The 17427-nt window shown below is 60.1% G+C and overlaps 2 protein-coding genes across 4 annotated transcripts; one reads left to right on the plus strand and one right to left on the minus strand.

Moving 5' to 3' along the window:
- The first annotated feature begins 356 nt into the window (after window positions 1-356).
- Window positions 357-9983, plus strand: Fsd1 (fibronectin type III and SPRY domain containing 1). Of its 2 annotated transcripts, none has more exons than XM_047532564.1 (13): window positions 357-1103; window positions 2074-2169; window positions 2277-2408; window positions 2965-3066; window positions 3492-3514; window positions 3710-3831; window positions 4754-4963; window positions 6601-6699; window positions 7377-7536; window positions 7807-7886; window positions 9167-9327; window positions 9518-9606; window positions 9706-9730. In XM_047532564.1, the coding sequence occupies exons 1-13, from the start codon at window positions 1089-1091 to the stop codon at window positions 9728-9730; spliced, it is 1314 nt and encodes a 437-aa protein (XP_047388520.1). In that variant the 5' UTR covers window positions 357-1088. The 2 variants fall into 2 exon arrangements, with proteins under 2 accessions (XP_047388520.1, XP_047388519.1); XM_047532563.1 differs by having other exon boundaries at window positions 368-1103; window positions 9167-9418; window positions 9706-9983.
- Window positions 9984-10157: 174 nt separating this feature from the next.
- Stap2 (signal transducing adaptor family member 2) lies at window positions 10158-17427 on the minus strand. Of its 2 annotated transcripts, none has more exons than XM_047532556.1 (13): window positions 17152-17427; window positions 15326-15397; window positions 15051-15173; window positions 13981-14037; window positions 13374-13474; window positions 12586-12720; window positions 12252-12321; window positions 12079-12181; window positions 11904-11993; window positions 10873-11037; window positions 10706-10798; window positions 10559-10633; window positions 10158-10316 (listed from the first exon to the last, which is right to left on the minus strand). In XM_047532556.1, exons 1-13 carry the CDS (start codon window positions 17251-17253, stop codon window positions 10261-10263), a joined length of 1242 nt encoding a protein of 413 aa, XP_047388512.1. In that variant the 5' UTR covers window positions 17254-17427; the 3' UTR covers window positions 10158-10260. The 2 variants fall into 2 exon arrangements, with proteins under 2 accessions (XP_047388512.1, XP_047388513.1); XM_047532557.1 differs by having other exon boundaries at window positions 11904-11975; window positions 17152-17391.

Genomic DNA, 17427 nt, shown 5'->3' on the forward strand with positions numbered 1-17427 from the left:
CGCTGGACCCACCCTTGCCCCTCCCCTCCCCTCTGTGGAGGGAGGTACTGAGGACCCCAATGGATTAAGCCCCAGGCCCTGGTAGGAGAGACAGACATGGAAACAGCCTGAATTTGGGGGCCCCTCTGAAATCGAGAACATCGTCCTCACACTGAAGAGCTGCAAGGCCCGCTGCACCTCCTCGGCGCCAAGGACGCTGGGTGCAGGTGCCCTCCCCCGCCTTCCGGCAGGCCTCTCCAAATCTGCACGTATGTATTCCGTCCTTTGTCTCATTTTGTGCCCCCGCTTCAGGTCGACCAGATCCACACTTGTGTGCCACCTGGCTTCTGTTTCTGTGGTTGTGACTGTTCCCGTGGGATGGACAGGGCTTGGCAAGGCACAGCGCTCTAACTGCCTCTCCCCGGGATCACTTTTTCGTTTCCATCTGTTGCCCATTTCTGATCCAACCCTCCTGGATCCAGTGAGGGTCCCTGCGCTAGGCGGCCGATAACCACCCCCAGCCCTGTGGATGGAGAGCTGCGGAGGGGGTTTTGCAGATGTGTCCGCGGCGCTGTGGGATGCGGAGAGGTTGCGCTGCGGACATGAAGGGGAAGAGGGCTTGGAGGCTGGACACCTGGGCTCTTCGGTAACTTACAACGCGTGTCAGCGGTCACGGCCAGATGGAGTGGGCAGGCTGGGTGCCAGTTTGAGCAACGACGGAGAAGGTGTGCGGGTGGACGAACGGGGAGACTGAGACGGCGGAGGACGAGGGTGATCGCGAGGTCACGCAGCTGGACAGGAGTCGAAGCAGGGCACTTGCACCCCCGCTCAGGGCTCTCTTCGGCTGCCATCACTCGTAGGGTTCCCCAGTGAGCTCCAGGCTCTGGAGGTCAGGCCCTCGGAGACCCCCAGCGCGGGACTACATTTCCCAGGTTGCTGCGGCGGGCGCGCCTGCGCACTGCGAGCAGTGATGGAGCGCTGACCGGGGGCGCGGCGGCGGCGGCGAGGGCTCCGCGGGCCATTGGCTCCCGGCAGCGGCAAAGGCAGCTTAGGGGCTCCAGGAGCGAGCGGGGCCCGCGGGCCGGGCCGGGGTGACCTGGGCTGCAGCCATGGAAGACCAGAGGGTAGGACCGGGTGGGGCGGGGTGGGGCCGCTGCGGGGTGGGCGCGGTGGGGACCAGGTGATGCCGCAGTGCCCTCCCCCTCCACCCCAGCTGCTCTGCGGCGGCGGCTCCAGCCCCGCTGCAACCCCACCCGGATCCAGGGCTCCCCATCTGAGACGCAGTCCCCCATCATTTTGGCCTGGGGCCAGGGGCGTCCCCTCTGCGTCCCCCACACCGCCCAGTATCCGGGTCCCAGCCCCGACCCCATCCCCCACGCCTTCCATCCCGGTCGAAGACCAGGTGTCTCAGTGCCAGCCCCGCCCCCGGAGGACAGCTCCGCAGTCCTAACCTCACGGACCTGCACCCCCAGATAAGGGTCCCGTGCAAGGCCTCGGTCGGAGTCACACACTGGAGCAGGATCTGTCTGCACGACCTCCCTCCCAGTATCCCCTTTCTTGTGACTCCTTTCCCCTTCCCACTCACCTGGCTCCCTGGCATCTCCATTGCCCAGGTGCTGCCTTGGTCCAGGTGATCAGTTTCTCCTCGCTAACCCTTTTCTCCAGGTAGTCCCTATCCTCGGGGCGTCCCTCCCTACTCACCCCTGTTTCTAGGCTAGTCTTTGTAGCAGGTTTCCATCTCGCCTAGAGGTTTTCTTTCCACAGATAGCCCTTTCCCCAGGCTAGCCCATTTTTCCTCTGGGACGTTCTTTGCTCACCTGAGCTTATGCCCAGCCTGGGTTGAAGCCCTTGTTCAGGTCTGTCCCTTCCCTGGAGACTCTCGGAGCCTGTTTCATCATCTATAAATGAGGATGCTCTGTGGAACCCACCTGCTAGGTGAGGTGCAGAGAGCCAGAGGCTCACCCGGGTCCGCTTGTGGCTGGCTCTTGGGCTCATTAGCATGGTGGCCTCCCCTCCCCTCCCTGGACCTCTGGAGGGCAGAACATGAAAGGGCCAAGTGGAGGAGCTTACCCGCTCCGTGTGCTTGTGGGGCAGGAAGCTCTACGGAAGATCATCACAACGCTGGCTGTGAAGAATGAGGAGATCCAGAGCTTCATCTACTCCCTCAAGCAAATGCTGCTCAACGTGGAGGTGAGGGGAGGGGCGGTGCCCACCGGAGCAACTGGCCTGTGGGAGGCCAGGCCTCAGTTTCCCCTTCTGATCACGGGCTCCAGCTAATCCTGGCCATTCTGACTCAGGCGAACTCGGCCAAGGTGCAGGAGGACCTTGAAGCGGAGTTCCAGTCCCTCCTTTCTGTCCTGGAGGAGCTCAAGGAGGGCATGCTCATGAAGATAAAGCAGGACCGTGCCAGTCGCACCTACGAGCTGCAGGTGTGCGGCTGGGGACCTGCCTCCGACACAGCAGTGAGCTCTCCCGGCCCTGCCCTGCCGTGGCCCCTCCGCCCACCTGGCTCCTCCCCCAGACCCCTCTCCAGCAGGTTGCCCACCTCTGATCCCCACGCCCCCGTCCTCCCCATGCTTCCACTCGGTGGGCCCTTCCTGTTGGTGCCCCAGATCCGACGGTGTCACCCCTGCTCAGACAGCTCCCGCTGCTCCCACGGGCTCTCACGCTCCAGGCTGGGGGCCTTTAAAGCTCCTGGGTAACTTCTGAACTCTCCAGATTCATGTCCCCAGGACAGGTGGAATCCAGGCACTCAGGTGTGCCTTGGGTACATGAGCTTCATGGGAAGAGATTCCCTGGGAGGCTCTGAACCAAACTGGGCTGGGCACTCCAGGACCCAACTTCCTCTCCCATTTGGAGTTTGAGAGGCCCATGGGACCCTGGGCCCTGCAGGTGAAGGGACGTTCTGGAGGTGCTGAGGCTGCCTCACAAGTAATCTCCCCTTGGTCCCTGGCACCATGCTGACCTTTGCCACACTACCCACAGAACCAGCTGGCCGCCTGCATGCGGGCCCTGGAGAGCTCAGAGGAACTTCTAGAAACTGCCAACCAGACCCTGCAGGCCACAGACAGTGAGGACTTTCCTCAGGTGGGTGCCTCTGATGCTGTGCCATAGGGTTGCCAGGTAAAGTCAAGTCCATCCAGATTAATTTGCATTCAGCTGGAAGGTGAGTGACTTTCGACATAGTGGCCCACCCATGCAATATTAGCATAACTGTATTCCAAAGATTGCACAGGATGTACTAAAGAAAAGTATTCACTGTTCATCTGAAATGTCAGTTAAGCTGGGCACCCTGTATGTACTGGGCACTGAGCAGGGTGAGGCTGGGGCCATGCCTCAGCCTCCTGTCCCCTCAAGGCACAGCCTAGAAGGAGGGCATGTCAGTTTCTGCCCCATGTTTGGTGACTTTGCCAAACTGCTGCCCTGCTGCCTCTCAGCCTTCCTGTTTGTATGATGGCTGTCTGGCTTTGTTATGACAGATCTTTGAGTTTTATTTCATCTCTCTTTTTTAGGCTGCCAAACAAATCAAAGATGGGTAAGATGTGGGATCTGGCTCCCACCTGCTCCCCTGCCCTGCCATGAAGGTGGGACACTCCGGAGAGGGTGCCTAACCCAGGACACTGGACAGGGACGCATGGGAGGGGTCCCCCCACATCATCTGCCACGGCCAGGCCTAGGGCCACCCCACCACACCCTTCCCAGCAGGCTGCTTCCCCCTCCTTCCCTGCAGCGTGACTATGGCCCCTGCCTTCCGGCTGTCACTGAAAGCCAAGGTCAGCGACAACATGAGTCACCTCATGGTGGACTTTGCACAGGAGCGGCAGATGCTACAGGCCCTCAAGTTCCTGCCTGGTGAGAGGGGAACTCTGGAGGGCCAGGATTTCAGGAAAATGACTTAGGGAGGCAAAGGAAGGAGAGGAAGTGTCTGAAACCTGGGATGGCCCCTTCCTGTTGATGGGGCCCTGAGGATACCCCTCCCCTAGGAGGGGGAATGGGGAGGAGTCCTGGCTGAGCCCTGCCCATTTGGGGGTGGAACCTGAACTGTGATCCCCATTCCATGGATGGAGCTCTGGTTGGCCCCACCCACACAGGGTGGGGCCCTAGTTGAGCCTGCCCGTGTAGGTGGGGCTCAGGATGCTCAGTGTGGGCGGAGCACTGGTGCAGCCCTGCCCATGAGGGGGTGGAGCCACAGGAAGACAGGCACAGTGGCTGGGTCTTGGGAAAACCCTGCCCCCAGGGGCAAAGATCTAGCACGCCACAACCCCCCAGGGATTTGGCACTCTGAGAGTCCCTCTGGCGGTGGAGCCCTAAAGAAAGCCACTCCCAATTGGTTGAGAATTAGGGGAAAGTCTGGCTTCTAAATGGTGGATTTTTTTTTCCCCTGGCACTGGAGATTGAACTCAGGGACCCTAACCACTTAGCGACACCCCCAGCCTTTTTACTGTATTTATTTATGTATTTTTGAGATTTTGTCTTGCCTAGTGGTCAGGCTGCTTGGAACTCAGCCTCTGGGTTGTGGGATTACAGGTGTGCCCCACCGTGTCCCGCCAACTGGTGGAATCTCAACAGGATCCAGCTCTGTGGGTTGAGCCCTGAGAAAGCACTGTCTTCCCCCAATCCCTTGAAGAGGCTGAATCCCCAGGTCCCAAAACCCTGAGGTGCTGCCCCCAGGTGTGGAAGACAGGTCATCATGTGGCAGGGGGCTCGCACAAGCCCCTTGCCTGTACCCCACGGGACCCAGCACCTGATCCCCTCTCCCTTCTGTCCTGGGCAGTGCCCAGTGCTCCTGTGATCGACCTGGCCGAGTCCCTGGTAGCAGACAACTGTGTGACCCTGGTGTGGCGCATGCCGGATGAGGACAGCAAGATCGACCACTACGTGCTGGAGTACCGAAGGACAAACTTCGAGGGCCCGCCGCGCCTCAAGGAGGACCAGCCCTGGATGGTGATCGAGGGCATCCGACACACAGAGTACACCCTGACAGGTACCAGCCGGCTCACCACCGCCAGCTGCCTGGGGCCTTTAGCCACCTCCCCAAAGCTCCCGGGCTCCAGGGCAACCTGGCCAGGTGGGCTGATCAGGAACACCAGAGGGGAACCTCGTGAGGGAGCTGTGGATGATGCGGCTGCACCATTTATGGAGGCCCATGCGTGTCAAGCGTTTCACCTGTGCACAACGGGTGTGGCTCTGGTCTCCAGTGACCCACGGAGGCTCAGAGGCACAGGAGGTATCCTGTCCCCGTCCAGCAGCCATCCATTCATGCTCTGATCCGTGGTTGGCCTGGCTGCAGCGGCAGCCTCACCTCTACTGGGACTCCTTTACTCAGCCTCCTGGGACTAGGGGGTCTCCTTGGCAGTTGTAAGAAGTCAAAAGCCTGGAATCCACCAGCTGCAGGGAAGGGGCCAAGGTGGGAAAAGGGGGCTCCCTAATGAGTTCACAAAGCTGTCCTGAGCCAGGGGCGTCCTGGGGCGGAAAGCCTTGCTGATGTCATGGGTATCCCGTTCACGTCCTCCTTCCCAGGCTTAATCAGCCTGCTAGTTATCTGTAATTAGCATATGTGGTTAATAATGAGCTTGCTAATTGCAGAGGGGAAAAATCACCAGACAGCCAGACAGCCTGAGAAGCTATTGGTTTACTCTTTGCATGGGAATCAAAACAAACACACGTGCACACGCTCACACGTGCACACGCTCACACACACATTTTCCCCCGCCTTTTCTTTCTTTTTTTGGTGGCTCCACAGTTGTCACCTCCAAGTCCTCCTGGCTTCTGCTTGTTTTGCTGTAACTTTTTATTTTGAAATAATTATAGATACGAGGGAAGTTGTGAATAGAGAAAGTGCAGCAAGGATCCTCCCCTTCCCCGGCTTCCTCCAGTGGTGGGTTCCTAACAACAGTTCATGAGCAGATCCAGGATCTGGGCTGGGGCTGGATTATGTCCTGGGAGTAAGGAGAGTCAACCAGCATGGCCAGGTGCAGTGGACACCTGTAATCCTGGAGACTCAGGAGCTGAGCCGGAGGACCGAAAGTTCAAGGCCAGCCTCAGCAATTTAGTGAGATCCTGTCTCAAAATGAGAAACTCAAGGGCTGGGGATGCTGCCCAGTGGAGCTGCCCTGGGTTCATCCCCAGTTACGTATGAAAAAGTCATACGTAACCAGGTCCAAGGCTTCTAGCAATGACTCGGTCACCTTCGTCCCTGTGGTTACAGACTCAGGGAGCTTGTTTCTCAAGAGGTTTCCTAAATGTGCCAGCAAATTTGTTTAGAAGGCACTTTCTCCTCGTTGACCAGCCCAGAGGGATAGGCCGCTGTGCTTGCTGTAGTATCAGAGTTCCAGGGCCGACTCTAATTGGTCAGCTTGAATCATGTGCCTATCTCAACCAACCACTGGGACTGTGTCATAAAGAATCATGATTGGTCACTCTGGGTTGGAGGTGGAGTCAAGTAGTCCATGGTGCATGGTGGGTGAGACCAGGACAGTTTCGCAGGGGTTAGACTTGCTTATGAGGACGCAGCTTACAAGCCTGGGGTGGGGTGGGGGATCACTGTGGCATGGGAGGGATGGCATCCCCCACTCTCACGCCTCTGAGTGCACAGCACTGACATCCCTCTTTGCATCCCAGGCCTCAAGTTTGACATGAAATACATGAACTTTCGGGTGAAAGCCTGCAATAAGGCAGTTGCAGGCGAATTCTCTGAGCCGGTGACCCTGGAGACACCAGGTGACTGGCTCTCACCCCCTCCCAGTCTCCACATCCCTCCCTCTGGAGCCCCAGGTTCCAGTGTGTCATGAAAATCCACTAACCAGGGTTCCGTGGCTCTTGTTGCCCTGGCTGCCAAGAAGCTCAAAGCTGAGTCCCTGTGGCTTTCTTGGCTTGGGTGTCTGGTGCCACCCTGCTTTTCTTTTTCTGAGCACAATCCCGTTATACATGGATAGTTTTAATACATATATCTGCTGTCCCACTCTCTCATCAAATAAGTCCTCTTACTTGGAGACAGACTATCAGTAGCAAAGATAGATTCTACAGCCTCCCACAGTGACTCCTTTGCATGCTGTACAAGGAAGTCCCTCTGCTGTCTAGCCTAACTCCTCCGTGCGTACCCCTGCCCCGTTCCTGAGATGCGTCCTGGGTGGTGGAGGCCCAGGGCAACTTTGAAAATGCTTCTCGACTTGAGAGGTCTGGGTAGCGACCCTGGACCTTCACTCCTCTGGCTTCGTGTTGGGTTTCCCATCCTGCCCCGTCTTGTCTGTTGGTGTTTCCCGCCTGTCTCTGTACCGTCTTTCTGAGCTGTCTGCCCGTGTGCCTGCCTGTCTCCTCGTCTTTCTGTTCTCCTGTCACTGTCTCTCTGTCTCTCTGGGTGCTCCCATCTCTGTGACTCCCTCGTCTGCCGGCCCCAGCCTTCATGTTCCGCCTGGATGCGTCCACATCCCACCAGAACCTGCGGGTGGATGACCTGGCCGTGGAGTGGGACGCCATGGGCGGGAAGGTGCAGGACATCAAGGCTCGGGAGAAGGACGGCAAGGGCCGGACAGCGTCTCCAGTCAACTCCCCGGCCAGGTACCCTGCCCTGCCCCAGTCGTGGCGGAGCTCAAGCTGAGGAGCCCAGGGTGCTCAGAACTGGGGAGAGAGGAGCCCGGGAAGGGTTCAGCGGGTCGAGTAGGAGCTTTCCGGGTGGGAAGGGCACAGGCGCGTTGACCTGACCATGGAAGGGCCCACCCTACAGAAAGGACCAGGTACTGTCGGGGACTGAGCAGAAGGGCAGGGACGGTCCAGGGAGGCCTCTGGGGGAGGCGAGGCCTGAATCCTGCCTGCTTCTGCCACCCACAGAGGTATTCCATCTCCCAAGAGGATGCCCTCGGGGCGTGGCGGAAGGGATCGCTTCACGGCTGAATCCTACACAGTGCTGGGTAAGGAGGGGAGGGGCGTTCTGGGCAGGGGAAGGGCAGGCAGGAGCTGGACAGCTCTCCTGGCACGTGCAGGGGCTGGGGTTGCCTGTGGACAGCTGGGGCTTAGGGTACGGGAAGGCTCCAGGAGAGTCGCTGGTATCTGAGCGGTTGGGGTGGGTGGGCTCCGAGGGGAAGGGGCTCCAGGGGAGTGATGGCGTCCTCCAAAGGAGACGCTGCAGTCCATGGGGGACCTGGAGTGTGGAGGAATGGCTGCCCTCGAGGAAGGAGGCCAGCGAGCCAGTACCACCCGGGAGGGCGGCGGGAGAGGCTGGACTTCCCAGGAGCACTGGGATCAGGAGGCTGGGTTCCAGGAAGCAGGGAAACCAGGTGTGTGCGCCCAGGGGCTGATCTGAGAGCTAAGCCAGGGGACAGAGCCCGGGCCACGTGTGGTGGGGAGGACCTGTGTGCGGCTAAGCTGGAGTGAGGAGTAGCTGAGATGGCTGGAAGCAGGGACGGGGGTGCGGAGGAGCTGGGGGTCAGCTCAGGTCTGGAGGGCTAGCTCCAGGGCTGCCTGGAGACCAGGAGCCAGGCTTGCAGGGTGTTGGGCCCCAGGAGGAGCCCCAGGCCTCAGAAGTGGCACAGGCAGGAGGAGCTGGTCCTCCCCAGGATTCAGGGGCTGGGTAGAATCTGGATTCAGAGAGCAAAAGGCAGGAGTCTCGGAGTCCTGAGGAGCCTCTGGATTCTGCCCAAGACCCGTGGGCACCAGGAGCCAGAGATGGGGATGTTCTAGTCTCTGGGCAGAATTGAGGGGGGTCTGGACACGGGGAGGAACTGAATGAAGGAAGCTTCTAAGGCCTGAAAGTGCCTGAAAGGAGTGTCCTGGGCTTGTAGAGAGCCTGAAAGGAGTAAGTGACCCCATAGCTCAGGAGGTGGAGGCAGGAGGATCACAAGTTCAAAGTTCAAAGCCTCAGTAATTAAGTGAGGAGCTAAGTAACTTAGGGAGATCTTGTCTTTAAAAAATTAAAAAGGGCTGGGGATATGGCTCAGTGGCTAAGTGACCCCAAGTTCAATCCCCAGTGATAAAAAAAAAAAAAAAAAGAAAAAAAGAGGACCGGAGTCCTGGAGAGCTTCCAGGCTTAGTGAGTATCTCTAGGGAGTTGATAAAACTCTGGGAACAGCTGGGGCCTGAGGAGTACCTGGAGGGAGTAGCTGTGGTGCAGGGAGTACCCAGGGGCCACCCCTTCGTCGAAGTGCATCTGGCCTTGGCTCTACCAGGCCCCACCGCCCACTCTGCCCCACAGGGGACACGCTGATCGATGGCGGGGAGCAGTACTGGGAAGTCCGCTATGAACCGGACAGCAAGGCCTTCGGCGTGGGCGTGGCCTACCGCAGCCTGGGCCGCTTCGAGCAGCTGGGCAAGACGGGGGCCTCCTGGTGCCTGCACGTCAACAACTGGCTGCAGGTCAGCTTCACCGCCAAGCACGCCAACAAAGTCAAGGTGCTGGACGCCCCCGTGCCCGACTGCCTGGGCGTGCACTGTGACTTCCACCAAGGTGACCCCCACCTCCAGCTGCCTCTGCCCTGACCCCGCCAGTGCCTAGGCCCGCATCCCATTGTGACACGGTGTCCCTGTCGCTCTGCCCTCTGCCCAGGCCTCCTGTCCTTCTACAACGCCCGCACCAAACAACTGCTGCACACTTTCAAGGCCAAGTTCACACAGCCGCTGCTGCCTGCGTTCACAGTGAGCTGCCCTCGCAGCCGGCGTCGGGGCGGGGTGGGGGCGGGGCGGGGGCGGGGGCGGGGGGCAGGGCTGAGCCGCCTTCCTCCCCACCTGCCCCAGGTATGGTGCGGCAGCTTCCAGGTGACGACCGGCCTCCAGGTCCCCAGCTCTGTGCGCTGCCTGCAGAAGCGGGGCAGTGCCACCAGCAGCTCCAACACCAGCCTCACCTAGGCCACCCGCCACCCAGCGAGCGGGGTGCTGGGGCCACCACCAGGCCCCAGCCCTTTCAGCTGGGCCCTTTCTCTCGGTTGCTGCTTGGAGCCTTAATTCCTGAGGGGTCCACCAACAGGGAGCGGGCACGGTGGCCCTTCCACCTCACTTCCTAATAAAGGTCCAACACTGGTCAGGGGCCGGAGGCGCTTTCTGGGGCTGGGTGGTCCCACGTGCTGCTTAGCCTTGGGGCCTCTGGGCTTCTCCTAGGTGACCAAGCAACAGGCCTTCTGGGCTGAGGGTGACTGGGGTAAGTGGTGCCGGCTGGGAGAAGATCCCACCAGCCCCTCGCCCCATCCAAAGGCAAGCCAAACACGGGGCCTTGGGCTCACTAAAGTTTTAATCCTGGGAGAGCAGATAGCATGCGGTGCCCTGGCCAAAGCCCTCGGTCCCACGGCGATCTGCTCACTGCTCCAGGGCCCGCCTCTTCTGCAGCTTTTCCGCCAGCTCTGCCGTCACATCTGGGGGGTTGGCACTGAGCTTCAGCGGGGCCTGGGATCCAGTCTGTGTCCCACCCCAGACCCACCCCAGACCCACCCCAGACCAGCTACAGATGTGCAGGCCCAGTACAAAATGAAATGTGTCCAGAGGCATTAGGAATTTGAAGCCCAGGGCACTGACTTGCAGGGCCCTGGGGTTCTGTGTGACCCTCCAGGCCACGCCCCTTGGAAGCCCACCTGGGTGCACCCCACAGACCACTTACTTGTTGCAAGGAGGACAGCCTGGGGTGAGCCACCCACTAACTTCCTGACCAGTGGCTTGTTGTTGCCCTTGGGCTCTGAAAAGAGGACAGGTGAGGGACATGGCTGCCCACCTGCTGATGAGGGAGGAAGTGGGGAGCCAGCCCTACCTGGCTTGGGCACAGTGGGTGGCTTCGGAGGCTTTGCTGGAGCCTTCACCAACTTCTTGGGCTTTGGGATGACCGGCCGGCCAGAGGAAGACACTGTGTGGACAGATGCACAGTGTCACGGGGGCCGTTGGCTTCCCCCCACCCCATCGGCACCCCGCCCCACCCACCATCCTGGTTCACGTAGTCCGCAGCCGCCGGGTCATCTCCAATGGGGGTCACATAGTTGTCATCCTGGCTCGGGAGCCGGGGCAGGGGAGGCAGTGGGGGCAGTTTGTCCTGGCTGGACGCTGCAGAAGGCAGTGACTTGGGGCCATCTGCAGGGGGCGCAGGGCCTGGCAGGGACAGTCACGGTCAGGCTGTGCAGGGACGCCTCAGGGTGCGTCTGTGTGCGTGTCTGGAGAGCACACACGTCCCTGGGTGTGTGTGTGTTTTGTGCTTGTGCCCATTTGTGAATCTGCATTTGTGTCCCTGGGTAGCAGACACACACTGAATTTGTACAAGTTGAACATGTGCAAAGGTGTGTGTGCAGGTGCCTGTGTGCCTGACGACGTGGCTCTGGGGCACGTGCTTGAGCACCTGCTGCTCGTGCCATGGTGGATCTAGGACTGCTTGTGAGCGGGCTCTGCGCGTGTGTCTACATGTGACTGTGGCTTCCAGCAGCTGTGAGCTGCACACGGCTGCAACATGGGCCGCACGTGCCTACACAGGTGCACAGGGGCTTCTCACCCAGCCTGTGTGTGGACATGTGCATGTCCCTCACACTCTTGGGGACCCTGCAATGCCCGACCCACAGACCTTTCCAGTGTGCCCTGCCTCATAAACAGGACGGACTGCCACGCCTTCCCCATCACTCGCCATCCCCAGCATCTCGCTCATCAGGAGCCTCCTGTTCCTCCAGCGCCCACCTCTACCCACCAACATCCTCCAGGCGGCCTATCACGCAGGTGGCCGCCCTCTCCTCCCCTTCCTCAAGACGCCCCCTCCTCCAGCTCCCATTTCTCCTTCAACCCAGGTTCCACCCCCCAAGGGATGGGTTTACCTGTGTCCAGCTGAGGCCATCCCCACCCCCACCTGGAAGCTCCTCAGGACAAGGCCTGGGCAGTTTGTCCCTGAACTCTGGGTATGACTCAGACACAAGTGGCCATATGTGGAGAGGGTGAGGCGGAATGTGGGTCCAGCAAGGCGGAGGGGGTTTCACCTGGGTCGGGGTCAGAGGCGGAGGGCGCCATCCACACACTCTCGCCGTTCTCTTTATCCGCGTCCACGTAGCCTGGAACAGAGAGGGTGCCTGGAGTAGGCACAGAGTCAGGGGGTGCCTCGTCAGGCCGGGACAGGAGAGGCGCGCACGGAACCCTCCGCAAGGCCGCACCCACCTAACACCTTCTCGTAGTCGTCGTCCAGCAGGAATGGCACCAAGGCCTTGTTGGTGTGCGACACGAAATAGTTGACCACTGCGTCCAGTGAGGAGCAGGAGAACTGGGGAAAGTGGGGCGCGGTCAGGGCGAGCGAGGAGGGGTGCGGACCCCGCCGGGGACCCGGTGCTCACCGGATCCTCCACGTCGATCACGTACTTCGCGCCCTCGTGTTTCACCTTGTAGTGCCGGACCACCGGCGTCCTGCAGGGCAGCGGAGGCTGCGTGGGTGGCTCGGGCTCGCCCCACCCGCCAGGCACGGCCCCGACCGGCTCCACCCACCGCAGGTCCCGCCCCCAGCCCCCCAGGGAAGGGACCTTGCCGGCGGTGGCCGCGATCCGGCCTCACTCCGCCTTCAGCGTGGCCCTGCATGTGCTGTCACGCTGGCTCGGGTCCTGGCTCTGCCCCGCCCCACTGGCACGCCCCACGCCGCCCCTCCCAGTGCAGGCCCTGGGCCCCCGGGCTCACCCGCTGAGCGTCTGTCGCGTGGTGACTGACACGCCGTCCTTGCCGTCCCCGCTGGGCCGCAGCAGCAGGTTTCCGCACTCGGGGTAGCGCTCCAGGAGCAGCTGGGCCTCCAGCCGGCTCACCTTCAGAAAGCACCTGGGGGGCCGCCACCCACTTGGCACCACCGGGTCCGCAGAGGCCAAGCCCCGCCCCCCGCAAGTGCCCACGCCCCCGGGGACCAACCGCACCTCCCAGGTCCAGGCCCCGCCCCTGGAGGCCCAACCCTATTCCTAAGCCCAGGCCCCACCTCCTAGACCGAGAGCCAGCCCCCCAAAGCTAAGCCCCGCCCTTCTCCAGTAACCCCGCCCCTTTAAGACCCCGTCCTGCTTTCTGCGCACCTAGACCCACCCTGTGATCTGCTCCGTCCCCTAGTCAGAAGACGTAAATAAGCCTTTCGGACACCTGGACTCACCTGGAGAACTTTCTCGCCCTCCAAACACCTAGACCCTCCCCTGGAGAGCTTCCCCAAACTAGGACTGCCCTTGAAGGCCAGGCAGCATCCTCAGGCCCACAACCCCGTGCCGCCGTGCAGGTACCATACCTGCCCTGTAGACTGACCCAGCCCCAGAGGCACCCAGACCCAAGACCCCATCCCACCTGAGCCCCGCGTGAGTTCTTATGCCCGCTCCAGCCCTAATGCAGCCCGGTACTTAACACAAGATGCAGCTCGGCAGAGCCCGCTCACGGTGCACCCTCAGCCACTCCCCTCTTCGACCCCATCCTAGAGTCCCTCAGGCTCTGATACTCACGGTGGCAACTCCAGGGAGCGGCGCGCCTCCTCTTTGGTGAGGACCTCAGCCATCATGTACAGGTGTCCTGGCAGCAGGGTCAGCGTGGATGGGACACGGAGCTGAGGGTCGATCAGGGACAAGCCATGAACCAGCATGTGTGCCCACGTCACAGTCGGGCAAACTGAGACCAACTTGCAGAGCCAGGATGAGAACCTGGGTCTGAGGGCACCAGAGCCGCATGACACCTTAGGGGCTAGAGGGCTTCCAGGGGAGGAGAAGAGGCTCTGCAGAGGGGGCACAGCAGAGCTGGAACCTAGGGTCTCAACCAATCTACAGGGACCAGCAGGTCTCAAAGTGGCCTGCAAGGGCCAGGTAGGAAGCAAATCAGTCAGAGAAAAATCAGGAATGTGGACTAAAATTTCTGGTTTTGAAATAATGGCAGCTAATTTTGAGTTTTAGCATTCTGTTGGCAAAATGGTGTTCATGGGCTACCTCTGCCTGCAGGCGGCCAGTTTGTGACCCCTGTGCCACACTCTAGAGGCTCCTTAGGACTGAGGGGTGGACAGGAAGAGGACTTCTGAGCAGGAGTGCTGAGGAACGGGAGACAGTGCAGGGCGGTACGCACCTCCACCACCGTTAGGATAAAGCCTTTCCACATCTCGCGGGACTCCAGACTCTCCACCTAGGGAGGGAAGAGAGCAGGGCCTGGTCCTTGACCCTGTGGGCTCGTCTGCAGAACAGGGCACAAGAACAGTCCCTGTTTCTAAGGGCTGTTTTGAAGATGAAATGAGTTAGGCAGACTGATGCACAATGATGTGTGAATGTAAGTCCTCCCGATTGTGGGACGTTATCATTGTTAAACTTATCATATCAACCACTGAAAAACAGAATCTAGGGCTGGGGATGTAGCTCAGCTGGTAGAGTGCTGACCTCGCAGGCACAAGGCCCTGGGTTCAATCCCCAGCACCGCCAAAAAAAAAAAAAAAAAAGAAAAACTAAATCTAGCCAGGTGCCCCCAGGTCTGGAGGCTGAGGCAGGAGGATCACAAGTTCAAAGCCAGCCTCAGCAACTTGGTTAGACCTTGTCTCAAAATAAAATATAAAAAGGGCTGGGGATGTGGCTCAGTGGTTAAGCACCCGTGGGTTCAATCCCTGGTACTAAAACGAATAAATACATAAAAATAAAACCATGAATCTAGGACTAGGGATGTATGTGGCTCAGCGGTAGAGCACTTGCCTAGCACGTGTGAGGTCCTGGGTTCCATCACCAGCACCAAGAAAGAAAGAAAAGTAAGAAAAAAGAAAAGGAAGGAAGGAAAACATGAATCAGATTACTCACACCTCTGATACTCTGAACTCTCCCATGTCTCCCTATTCCTTTCTGCAGCACACGAGGCCCTGCCCTGTCCCCTTCCTGCCTTCCCTCCTCTTTCTTTCCCTCTCTTCCTCTGCTCTGCCCACACAGGCCTCACTGTGCCTTCAACACACCAGACTCTATCAAGCTCTCCTGCCTCAGGGCCTTTGCACAGGTTGCACCCTCTGCTGACGAGCTCTTTCACTGATGTTTAAGGCTCAGAGAGGTTGAGTGACTTGCACAGTGTCACCAACCCAGGGTAAGAGTTGACATGACTCCACATTTGTGTGTGTTAATGGGGCAGAGAACTGAGGAGGAAGCAAGCCCCTCCACCTGACCTACCTTGAACTTGACCTCCTGATCCCGGAGGACCAGGCTGAAGTGGATGCCAGGGTCACGTGAGCCTCCCCAGGGAGCTTCATCTGTGAGTTTCACAAATGTTCTCAAGTCCAGCTTCTCCAGGTGCTGGGGCACAGAAAGAGGGCTCTGGACACTAGGTTATGGTCCCTCAGGTCCTCTAGATGATGTGGCTGCTGCTGTGGCCACATACCCATATCCTCTGCTTGGTCCCATGGTACAGGCTGGGCCGTTCCCGGGACCCCCGTTTTCATGCTTACCTGGAAGTCCCGATTGCTACCGTAGAAATAGATGGTGAGACCCTGGAGACCTGCCCAGAACTTCCTGTAATCCTGGGGAGCAGAGGTGGAAGGGGAAGGAGGTGAGCTGACGAAGCTGGACATCTTCCGCGCATCCACTCTGTCTCAGGGCCTTTGCTCGGCTGTGCTCTGGGCCCGGGATGCCCCAGGTTTCGCACAGCCACCTCGAACCCTGCTTTGGGATCCACTCGAGGCTGCCTCTCAGGGGAGGCCCTCCGCACACGTGGCCCAGCTCCCAGGACTGTCCCGTCCTCTGAGAAAGGACCGAAAGGAAGCCTGGGCGGGGTGTGGCTCAGTGGCAGAGCACTTGCCTGGTGTGAGCCAGGCCCTGGCTCCATCTCCAGTGTCATGAAAGAAGAAAGGAAAGAGGGACCTTGAAGAGACGGGGCCCAGGGCAGCCCTATGACTGACCGAGCTCGCCATCCTCACCGTGTCCTTCAGCCGCCCGTCCACCTGTCTGTGTACCCCCAGCCCTCGGCCGCCCACCCAGCCAGAGGCCCGCTTGTCCACCAAGTCTCCATCCAGCCGTCCACAGGTACACACTTGAACGTAACTGCCACGGACGTGTGCCCGGCCTGGCAGTGCACGCTTGACTGCAGGGTGGTTTGTGGACTTAGCTTGGTGTGACCACAGCCACCTGAGTCATAACCGCCAAGAGGGCCCCAGGGTGACCTGAGTCCGTTTTTCCTGCACAGTTTCCAGGTGGATCATCAATAGACAAAACAGAGGGGTGTGTGGGAGTTTACGGCCGTACCCTGGCTGTGCCTGGGTGTGACCTTAGCTTGAGATAACCCAGGGACAGTGCAGTCAGGACGGAGCAGCTTCTGTCCCAACACAAGGACACACCCCTATCTCTGATCAAACTGCAGAGATCCAACTGTCCTGGCTGCTGCCCAGGATCACACTGTGTCAGAATGTCCCCCTCGAGTCACCGTTTCATCACGTACCGACTGTGATGCTTTGGGACATTATTTTTCTCAGGGTCTCAGTTTCCCTGGCTGTGAAATGGCAACAGTAGTGATTGCCACCTTGGAGTCTTGTGAGGCCAAGCGGTGGACAGCGGTGGAGCCCAGGTGTCTGCCCTGAGCCAGGTCCGCACCCGCGACGTCATGAGAGGGGAAACTGAGGCTCGAAGAGGAGACAGGTGAAAGGGAAGCAGAGCGGGTCTGAACCTGGCCTCCTGAACATGGGGCCCGGGGGGGTCCCCTGCTGCTGCTGGGGACTGTTGGTCAGGGAAGGTTTGCCGGCCCACCCGGGGGCAGAAGGGAAGGGCCTCAGATGGAGGGAAGCCCAGTGGCAAGGCGGGACGCGGAGGGGAGGAGCAGAGGGGCCCTGGAGGCACCGCAGAAGGTGAGTCTGGGCACGGGGAGGGCCTGGTGGTGCCCCAGGAAACTGAGGCAGGGGCTGCAGCAGAGGAGCACACCTGCCCGGCCCCATGGGCCACCTGTGCAGGGCTGTGGCCACGCAGCTAAAGTTCACGGGGCAAATTTGGGGCTGGGCGTGGGAAGAGCCGCGGGAGTGAGAAGGCGCTCGCTTTCCCGGAGAAGTCCCTGGACTTGTTTGTATCCAGAGAGGGAAAGAGAGATGGAGACCTGTACAGAGAGGAGGCAGAGAGCGACCGTAGAGACACGCAGGGCCGATCGGGTGAGAGACAGGCAGAGACGGCCCGGCCACGGCCAGCACCCTCCCCGGCGCCCACCGCCTCCCTGGTGCCAGCGGGAGCCAGGTTCAGCGAGGTGGCACACCTGCCCGGGCCACCGGGCACTGCGGCTCCCTGGCCGCCTTACCTGGTCACGGGGTCCCCTTTTCTCCAGAAAGCCCTCATAGTAGTGTGAAGGCTGGATGCCCTTGGGCTTGGGGAGCCGGGGTGGGCTCAGGGCCGAGGCCATGTCGGCCCGGGTCTCCGCCCGCCTCTCCTCCCAGCGGGCGCCCCAGCTGGCCAGGAAGCCGAGAAACAGGTTCCAGGGGAATTTCCTCTCGACAGACCGACAGCCTGTCACCTCCCTCCCCTGCCAGTGCTGGGCGGGGGCTGGGCCAGAGCAGGTCCAGGGATCCCGGGAAAT

This window comes from Sciurus carolinensis, chromosome 17 (assembly GCF_902686445.1).
Source record: "Sciurus carolinensis chromosome 17, mSciCar1.2, whole genome shotgun sequence".
Classification (NCBI taxonomy): domain Eukaryota; kingdom Metazoa; phylum Chordata; class Mammalia; order Rodentia; family Sciuridae; genus Sciurus; species Sciurus carolinensis.